The sequence below is a fragment of the Oncorhynchus masou genome, chromosome 14 (assembly GCF_036934945.1).
Source record: "Oncorhynchus masou masou isolate Uvic2021 chromosome 14, UVic_Omas_1.1, whole genome shotgun sequence".
Classification (NCBI taxonomy): Eukaryota; Metazoa; Chordata; class Actinopteri; order Salmoniformes; family Salmonidae; genus Oncorhynchus; species Oncorhynchus masou.
Window position 1 is genome coordinate 32,372,949 of NC_088225.1, and position 10,322 is coordinate 32,383,270.

Sequence of the window (10,322 nt, forward strand, 5' to 3'; positions counted from 1 at the left end):
TATAGGCTACATGTGCACCACCAAGTCAGAACAGTAGTCAAAATTAAGATGGGTAAATAGTTAACTAAGTTATGAGGTGGAAAGGGACCTAGTTGGATGACCCAGTCGGAGCTCGATTTCTTCCCTGAGTTCCCAGTTGTCTTGAACTCATTAAAGTCTGAGATTTCCCAGGTCTGAGTTTCCAGTTGTTTTGAACGCAGCAGAAGTCATGCTGGATTGACAGCATGGCCAATGTTGAATGTTTATCCTTTTAAGCTTGGAAAAGAGACCCTTAAACGCAGACTTTGATCACACACTCTCTCCACTGAGTAGCACGCTTGTGATTGCTTTGCAATGCTGCAGTCAGCCGCTGATTCCTTCCCAACCACTCGTTGTTGAATTTGCGATTTCCAACTTGTTGTGTAATGTTTGTGTCCAATGGACGATGAGCACCACTATGTTTTTATCTATAATTTCTCTTCATAATTTCTTGGGTTGAAAAAAGATTTGTCAGTAGATTGTGAACTTGATTCATGATGATGACTGCAAGCTAAGATTTTAAAGGTATGGTGTTGACATGATCAGTCCAATCAAAGCTACTGTAGGTATAACAAGATTTGACATAATTTGATCTGTGGCCAAATCACCATGAGCCTTATTGGACGGGCACTTCTCATGGGGTGACAACGAGAGGAGTTCATTAATTCATCAATTGAATTCATTCTAAGGGGCTTGACATTTTTGAGCTCTCCTCGTAGATTTTGCGACGACATGGTGTCCCCATGAGTGACAGAACTTTGAGCCAATCACGGCGCAACTAGAGAAGATTACCAACCCCTATGCTCTGTATTTCCCGCTGGCTGGCCCACCACCACAGAAAGCACTGGGCTAGGCTGGCCCCCCACCACAGAAAGCACTGGGCTAGGCTGGCCCCCCACCACAGAAAGCACTGAGCTGAAACACCTGCATTTTGAAGCTGCCTTTCTCAAGAAACCAAAAAAAGAGACCATGTTTATATGCAACTTTATTAACTCAATACTGTTTTTGTTTTTATAAATATACATTTTTTACACTGTTTGCAAACTGACATGTGACACGTATTAATGCCAAATAAAAAAGGTGGGGCTCATAACAGGCCGCCACTGACTGACGCTATTGCAGTCAGTTATACATTGTTAGTTTGATTGTAAACAGTCCCCCAAGGAGGAGAAACCAGAGCTCACCGGCCCCTAAAAGGAGAACGGGTTGAGCCCTTGGCTGGAGCTCAAACATCTGGTCCCGTATTCTAAAAGCGTCTCAGACTACTGCTGGTCTAGGATCAGGTCCCCCTGTCTTTGAAATCTCTTTCATGATGATTATAAGGATTAGAACTGATCCTAGATCATAACACTGATTCAGAGACGCTTTATGAATCGAGGAGGCACAAAGTAGGGACACAGCCCAGGCCAAGACTGATTACTTTCAGTTTCATTTCCTGAGATCTTCATGGTGAGTCCTGCCCCCAGTTATGACACCACACACACACACACACACACACACACACACACACACACACACACACACACACACACACACACACACACACACACACACACACACACACACACACACACACACACACACACACACACACACACAGGCAGCAAAGCTTGCAGATCTTCCAATCAACTTCTCACACGGCCTCATACAGATCTACAGAGACACCGAGCACCAAAGAACATTTAATTAAACACCAGGTACAGAAAAAAAACATTTATGATGCTTTTTGGTGATCTAGTCTGTCTTTACTAAACAAGTTAGATCTAGTCTGTCTTTACTTAACAAGTTAGATCTAGTCTGTCTTTAACAAACAAGTTAGATCTAGTCTGTCTTTACTTAACAAGTTAGATCTAGTCTGTCTTTACTTAACAAGTTAGATCTAGTCTGTCTTTAACAAACAAGTTAGATCTAGTCTGTCTTTACTAAACAAGTTAGATCTAGTCTGTACTTACTAAACAAGTTAGATCTTGTCTGTCCGTACTAAACAAGTTAGATCTAGTCTGTCCTTACTAAACAAGTTAGATCTAGTCTGTCCTTACTAAACAAGTTCTAGTCCGTGTTGTATATTCTTGTAGGTTTGCTCTCTAGGAAGGAATATGCCCGAATCTAGCTCACAATTAACAACTTGATACTTTATTTGATCTGATCTGAGTTCATCTATGTCTGCTCTAATCTGAGATCATCTTGGTCTGATCTAGTTTGAGATCATCTAGGTCTGCTCTAATCTGAGTTCATCTAGGTCTGCTCTAATCTGAGATCATCTAGGTCTGATCTAGTTTGAGTTCATCTAGATCTGCTCTAATCTAAGTTAATATAGGTCTGATCTAATCTGAGATCATCTAGGTCTGCTCTAATCTGAGATCATCTAGGTCTGATCTAGTTTGAGTTCATCTAGATCTGCTCTAATCTAAGTTAATATAGGTCTGATCTAGTTTGAGTTCATCTAGGTCTGATCTAGTTTGAGTTCATGTAGGTCTGATCTAGTTTGAGTTCATGTAGGTCTACTCTAATCTGAGTTCATCTAGGTCTGCTCTAATCTGAGATCATCTAGGTCTGCTCTAATCTGAGATCATCTAGGTCTGCTCTAATCTGAGATCATCTAGGTCTGATCTAGTTTGAGTTCATCTAGATCTGCTCTAATCTAAGTTAATATAGGTCTGATCTAGTTTGAGTTCATCTAGGTCTGATCTAGTTTGAGTTCATGTAGGTCTGATCTAGTTTGAGTTCATGTAGGTCTGCTCTAATCTGAGATCATCTAGGTCTGCTCTAATCTGAGATCATCTAGGTCTGCTCTAATCTGAGATCATCTAGGTCTGATCTAGTTTGAGATCAACTAGGTCTGCTTCAATCTGGGTTCATCTAGGTCTGCTCTAATTTAGTTAATTTAGGTCTGATCTAATCTGAGTTCATCTAGAGTGCCTTGGTCCTCCTTTCTATGTGATGTCCTATTGTCACGTTCCACAGCAAGAAAACCAAAAATGTCACTGAAACAGAAAGGGGAACTAACAAAGAGTCACTGACCACAACCAGAATGAAATGGGTGGGGTTTTAGGAGGGGTTCTGAAAGACACTAATGGGGGTGTGACTAGCAACAACTGGAGCCTGAAAGACACCCACCATGAGACCCACTAAATTCACCAAGAACAGGAAAACAAAATGAAAACACACACCAAACTTCAAGACATGAAGTAAACCACAAAGTGGAGAAAAATGAAAACAGGGAAGATCAGATAAAGGAATGTTTGTCTAGAAATGACAGGAAGTAAAACACAACTAGAGGAGTTAACCCTCCACATCTATCAAGACAACTAGAGGAGTTAACCCTCCACATCTATCAAGACAACTAGAGGAGTTAACCCTCTACATCGATCAAGACAACTAGAGGAGTTAACCCTCCACATCTATCAAGACAACTAGAGTAGTTAACCCTCCACATCTATCAAGACAACTAGAGGAGTTAACCCTCCACATCTATCAAGACAACTAGAGGAGTTAACCCTCCACATCTATCAAGACAACTAAAGGAGTTAACCCTCCACATCTACCAAGACAACAAGAGGAGGTAACCCTCCACATCTATCAAGACAACTAGAGGAGTTAACCCTCCACATCTATCAAGACAACTAGAGGAGTTAACCTTCCACATCTATCAAGACAACTAGAGGAGTTAACCCTCCACATCTCCCAAGACAACTAGAGGAGTTAACCCTCCACATCTACCAAGACAACTAGAGTTAACCCTCCACATCTATCAAGACAACTAGAGGAGTTAACCCTCCACATCTCTAAAGACAACTAAAGGTGTTAACCCTCCACATCTATCAAGACAACTAAAGGAGTTAACCCTCCACATCTCAGACAACTAGAGTAGTTAACCCTCCACATCTATCAAGACAACTAGAGGAGTTAACCCTCCACATCTCAGACAACTAGAGTAGTTAACCCTACACATCTATCAAGACAACTGGAGCACTGGGCCAGACACTTAAATATCACCTGGGCCAGCCGCTCTTAAATATCACCTGGGCCAGCCGCTCTTTAATATCACCTGGGCCAGCCACTCTTTAATATCACCTGGGCCAGCCGCTCTTAAATATCACCTGGGCCAGCCACTCTTTAATATCACCTGGGCCAGCCACTCTTAAATATCACCTGGGCCAGCCGCTCTTAAATATCACCTGGGCCAGCCGCTCTTTAATATCACCTGGGCCAGCCACTCTTAAATATCACCTGGGCCAGCCACTCTTTAATATCACCTGGGCCAGCCACTCTTAAATATCACCTGGGCCAGCCACTCTTTAATATCACCTGGGCCAGCCACTCTTAAATATCACCTGGGCCAGCCACTCTTTAATATCACCTGGGCCAGCCACTCTTTAATATCACCTGGGCCAGCCACTCTTAAATATCACCTGGGCCAGCCACTCTTTAATATCACCTGGGCCAGCCGCTCTTTAATATCACCTGGGCCAGCCGCTCTTTAATATCACCTGGGCCAGCCACTCTTAAATATCACCTGGGCCAGCCGCTCTTTAATATCACCTGGGCCAGCCACTCTTTAATATCACCTGGGCCAGCCGCTCTTTAATATCACCTGGGCCAGCCACTCTTTAATATCACCTGGGCCAGCCGCTCTTAAATATCACCTGGGCCAGCCACTCTTTAATATCACCTGGGCCAGCCACTCTTAAATATCACCTGGGCCAGCCACTCTTTAATATCACCTGGGCCAGCCACTCTTAAATATCACCTGGGCCAGCCACTCTTAAATATCACCTGGGCCATCCACTCTTAAATATCACCTGGGCCAGCCACTCTTAAATATCACCTGGGCCAGCCACTCTTAAATATCACCTGGGCCAGCCGCTCTTAAATATCACCTGAAACACCTTCCGACTAACAAGATGCACAAGCCAGCACAGGTGTAACACATACTGACTAATGAGCTGACACCAATCGGTGCGCCCTACGTGCTAACGTGCCATCTCTAAATATAAATGGAAAATCCAAAGCCTTAATCCAAAGTTTAATGCTGTATGTTTCCTTGTACTCTCTCTCTCTCTCCCTCTCTCTCTCTCTCTCTCTCTCTCTCTCTCTCTCTCCCCCTCTCTCTCTCTCCCGCAGGGGTACCATGGTTCAAACATTGAACAATATGGCGGAGCTGAGAGGTTCTAGGTTTGGTCGTCCCTGGCCGAGGCACGGACTCAAGCTCCTTTTCTGGTTCGCCAACGATTACATCGTCTTTGACGATGACAACCAGATGGTTGCAAATTACGACCCCGAAGAGGGAGACTTTGGTTTCCATCACTTCCGCAACAGACTTGAGTGTGAAAACAATGTCTGCAAGAGGCTGCTTCCTTATAGTGAGTACCCATTCTATGACGTGGGCAACCTCTACCACCCAACATCTAAATCATTGCCTAAATATGTCCGTGAGGGCAACACTCATCAGATAGATACCAGCAACATGGACCGCCTCATCATCAGTATGCGTCCAGACATGACAGTGGATCAGGTCTATGTGACCCAGCACGAGGACCTGAAGAGCTTCGACCCGGTCAACACCTATCGCATCAGCAGGGGGTTGCTCATGATCATACGTGGCCATCCATTGAGTAACTTCCTGAAACAGGCGGGCTATTCCACCCATGAGCAAAATGTAATTATTGATCAGGGCACCACCCCCAGGGAGTCCAGGGATACCAGGATTGATATGGAAGGTGGATGCAGAGATGCACCCAGAGATGCACCAGGCTTCTGGGAAAGCTACTGTACCATACTGTAACCAGGCTTCTGGGAAAGCTACTGTACCATACTGTAACCAGGCTTCTGGGAAAGCTACTGTACCATAATGTAACCAGGCTTCTGGGAAAGCTACTGTACCATACTGTAGATCAGTGTCCTTTAGTCCTGGTCCTGGGGACCCTGAAGGGGGGAACTGTTTAGTTTGTTGCCCCAGCACTTTGCAGTTCATTATGGTTTGTTAATTTTCACTAAAACATTTAGTCATTTATCAGACACTCTTATCCAGAGTGACTTCAGAGCATTAAACTAAAGGCAGGTAAACAACAACTTCCTGTATCACAGTCAGAGCATTAAACTAAAGGCAGGTAAACAACAACATCCTGTATCACAGTCAGAGCATTAAACTAAAGGCAGGTAAACAACAACTTCCTGTATCACAGTCAGAGCATTAAACTAAAGGCAGGTAAACAACAACATCCTGTATCACAGTCAGAGCATTAAACTAAAGGCAGGTAAACAACAACTTCCTGTATCACAGTCAGAGCATTAAACTAAAGGCAGGTAAACAACAACTTCCTGTATCACAGTCAGAGCATTAAACTAAAGGCAGGTAAACAACAACTTCCTGTATCACAGTCAGAGCATTAAACTAAAGGCAGGTAAACAACAACTTCCTGTATCACAGTCAGAGCATTAAACTAAAGGCAGGTAAACAACAACTTCCTGTATCACAGTCAGAGCATTAAACTAAAGGCAGGTAAACAACAACTTCCTGTATCACAGTCAGAGCATTAAACTAAAGGCAGGTAAACAACAACATCCTGTATCACAGTCAGAGCATTAAACTAAAGGCAGGTAAACAACAACTTCCTGTATCACAGTCAGAACATTAAACTAAAGGCAGGTAAACAACAACATCCTGTATCACAGTCAGAGCATTAAACTAAAGGCAGGTAAACAACAACATCCTGTATCACAGTCAGAGCATTAAACTAAAGGCAGGTAAACAACAACTTCCTGTATCACAGTCAGGGCATTAAACTCAAGGCAGGTAAACAACAACATCCTGTATCACAGTCAGAGCATTAAACTAAAGGCAGGTAAACAACAACATCCTGTATCACAGTCAGAGCATTAAACTAAAGGCAGGTAAACAACAACATCCTGTATCACAGTCAGGGCATTAAACTAAAGGCAGGTAAACAACAACTTCCTGTATCACAGTCAGAGCATTAAACTAAAGGCAGGTAAACAACAACATCCTGTATCACAGTCAGAGCATTAAACTAAAGGCAGGTAAACAACAACTTCCTGTATCACAGTCAGAGCATTAAACTCAAGGCAGGTAAACAACAACTTCCTGTATCACAGTCAGAGCATTAAACTAAAGGCAGGTAAACAACAACTTCCTGTATCACAGTCAGTGCATTAAACTAAAGGCAGGTAAACAACAACTTCCTGTATCACAGTCAGTGCAAGTCAACTGTTTCTGTTACCATTACTGAGAGGGTTGTTGCTGTTGGGGTCTGCTACTGGTTAATGTACTTCTGTATTTTAAAATACAAAATACATGCATTTTAATTAAATACACTTGAAAATACAAGTATTTTGTCGTTTATTTTTCAAACATTGATCTTTATGTTATTTTGTCATTGTATTTTGACATTTGTCCCCTTTCCCTCAATGTAGTTTCCTCTTCACTTCAACCCAGAACATGTGATGACATTAAATCAATGTAGTTTCCTCTTCACTTCAACCCAGAACATGTGATGACATTAAATCAATGTGGAAAGCTGATTGGTTTTGCCAATCAACTACATAAGAGCATTTCATCTAGTGGCCGACAATGAATGCAACAAGTAATCATTCTCTAATTCTTTAGTGGCTAATTCATTGAGTCTATATACCAAATCTTGAGTCAATCTGATCTTTTACTAGGCAAGTCAGTTAAGAACAAATTTTTATTTTACAATGACTGCCTACCCCGGCCAAACCCGGACGACACTGGGCCAATTGTGCTCCGCCCTACGGGACTCACAACCACAGCCGGATGTGATACTGCCTGAATTATATAGCCTGGAGCACATGTCTGTCAAATCCAAAATGGCACCATATTCCCTATATAGTGCACTACTTTTGACCAGAGCCCCTACAAAGTAGTGTACTATATAGTGGATAGGGTGCCATTGGGTCTCACTAGTGTTCCATGTTCTGATGCCTCATTCAGTAGTAGCAGGTTGGAGCAGGGCGCTGGCCACTGGCTTCACTAGAGGATATGAACCCCACATGGGCCACATCCACTGACTAGTCAACTGTTTCCATGTTGTGTAATGATATAACCCCATGGAGGTGGGGGAAGTGCATGTCCTGGTTTAACTGTCATGTGAATATAGTAATCATTTATATTGCAAAGCTAAATAGACTTTACTGTCTATTTTCTGTGTATTTTAACTTTCGAAACTATGGGGAAAATCACAGAATAAACACTAAATTTAATCTGAAAGATGTGTGTTGTTTAACGGCTCTGGTTGGTGCTGCATGTGTTTCTACGTGATCCTCTCACTCCACCTTGTGGCCACAGATGGAACAGCACTCCAGACTGACTGAAGAGGAGAAAGAGATGGAGAGAGACTGAGAAAAACAAAGAGAGGTATGAAGACGCTGACACACATCAGATCACGTTGATACAGCCTCCCTGTGCTATGTGGTGTAATCCAGGCAGTACTATGTGTTGTAATCCAGGCAGTACTATGTGGTGTAATCTAGGCAGTACTATGTGGTGTAATCCAGGCAGTGCTATGTGTTGTAATCCAGGCAGTACTATGTGGTGTAATCCAGGCAGTACTACGTGTTGTAATCCAGGCAGTACTATGTGGTGTAATCTGGGCAGTACTATGTGTTGTAATCCAGGCAGTACTATGTGGTGTAATCTTGGCAGTATGATGTGGTGTAATCCAGGCAGTATTATGTGGTGTAATCCAGGCAGTACTATGTGGTGTAATCCAGGCAGTACTATGTGGTGTAATCCAGGCGGTTCTATGTGGTGTAATCCAGGCGGTTCTATGTGGTGTAATCCAGGCGGTTCTATGTGGTGTAATCCAGGCAGTATTATGTGTTGTAATCCAGGCGGTTCTATGTGTTGTAATCCAGGCGGTTCAATGTGGTGTACTCCAGGCGGTTCTATGTGGTGTAATCCAGGCGGTTCTATGTGGTGTAATCCAGGCAGTATTATGTGGTGTAATCCAGGCAGTATTATGTGGTGTAATCCAGGCAGTATTATGTGGTGTAATCCAGGCAGTACTATGTGGTGTAATCTGGGCAGTGCTATGTGGTGTAATCCAGGCAGTATTATGTGGTGTAATCCGGGCAGTGCTATGTGGTGTAATCCAGGCAGTGCTATGTGGTGTAATCCGGGCAGTGCTATGTGGTGTAATCCAGGCAGTGCTATGTGGTGTAATCCAGGCAGTGCTATGTGGTGTAATCCAGGTAGTATTATGTGGTGTAATCCAGGCAGTATTATGTGGTGTAATCCAGGCAGTATTATGTGGTGTAATCTGGGCAGTGCTATGTGGTGTAATCCAGGCAGTGCTATGTGGTGTAATCCAGGCAGTACTATGTGGTGTAATCTGGGCAGTGCTATGTGGTGTAATCCAGGCAGTGCTATGTGGTGTAATCCAGGCAGTACTATGTGGTGTAATCCAGGCAGTATTATGTGGTGTAAACCAGGCAGTAGTATGTGGTGTAACCCAGGCAGTACTATGTGGTGTAATCCAGGCAGTATTATGTGGTGTAATCCAGGCAGTATTATGTGGTGTAATCCAGGCAGTACTATGTGGTGTAATCCAGGCAGTATTATGTGGTGTAACCCAGGCAGTAGTATGTGGTGTAACCCAGGCAGTACTATGTGGTGTAATCCAGGCAGTATTATGTGGTGTAATCCAGGCAGTAGTATGTTGTGTAACCCAGGCAGTACTATGTGGTGTAATCCAGGCAGTATTATGTGGTGTAATCCAGGCAGTACTATGTGGTGTAATCCAGGCAGTATTATGTGGTGTAATCCAGGCAGTGCTATGTGGTGTAAACCAGGCAGTAGTATGTGGTGTTACCCAGGCAGTACTATGTGGTGTAATCCAGGCAGTATTATGTGGTGTAATCCAGGCAGTATTATGTGGTGTAATCCAGGCAGTATTATGTGGTGTAATCCAGGCAGTAGTATGTGGTGTAACCCAGGCAGTAGTATGTGGTGGTACTCTGAGACAATTTCTTTAGGTGTTACAAACATGTACAGTACAGAGTTTGGAGTTGGACCCAGTTCACACAACCTGTCTGTATTTTGAGATGATCATATATTTTGATCTTGTTTATCACCTCAAACAGGTCTGATAGGTGACCAGTCTAGTAACTCCTTTATCACCTCTATCAGGTCTGATTGGTGACCAGTCTAGTACCTCCTTTATCACATCTAACAGGTCTGATTGGTGACCAGTCTAGTAACACCTTTATCACCTCTAACAGGTCTGATTGGTGACCAGTCTAGTACCTCCTTTATCACATCTAAC

The 10,322-nt window shown here is 43.2% G+C and overlaps 1 protein-coding gene across 1 annotated transcript; it reads left to right on the top strand.

Annotated features, from left to right (window-relative positions):
• The first annotated feature begins 1,567 nt into the window (after positions 1-1,567).
• On the top strand, positions 1,568-6,194 carry LOC135554752 (uncharacterized). Its single transcript, XM_064987185.1, has 2 exons — positions 1,568-1,715; positions 5,143-6,194. The coding sequence occupies exon 2, from the start codon at positions 5,150-5,152 to the stop codon at positions 5,801-5,803; it is 654 nt and encodes a 217-aa protein (XP_064843257.1). The 5' UTR covers positions 1,568-1,715; positions 5,143-5,149; the 3' UTR covers positions 5,804-6,194.
• The last annotated feature ends 4,128 nt before the right edge of the window (positions 6,195-10,322 follow it).

What these genes read in the sequence shown, in the direction of transcription:
- LOC135554752 (XM_064987185.1), top strand. Translation starts at nt 5,150, where the DNA reads ATGGTTCAAACATTGAACAATATGGCGGAGCTGAGAGGTTCTAGGTTT.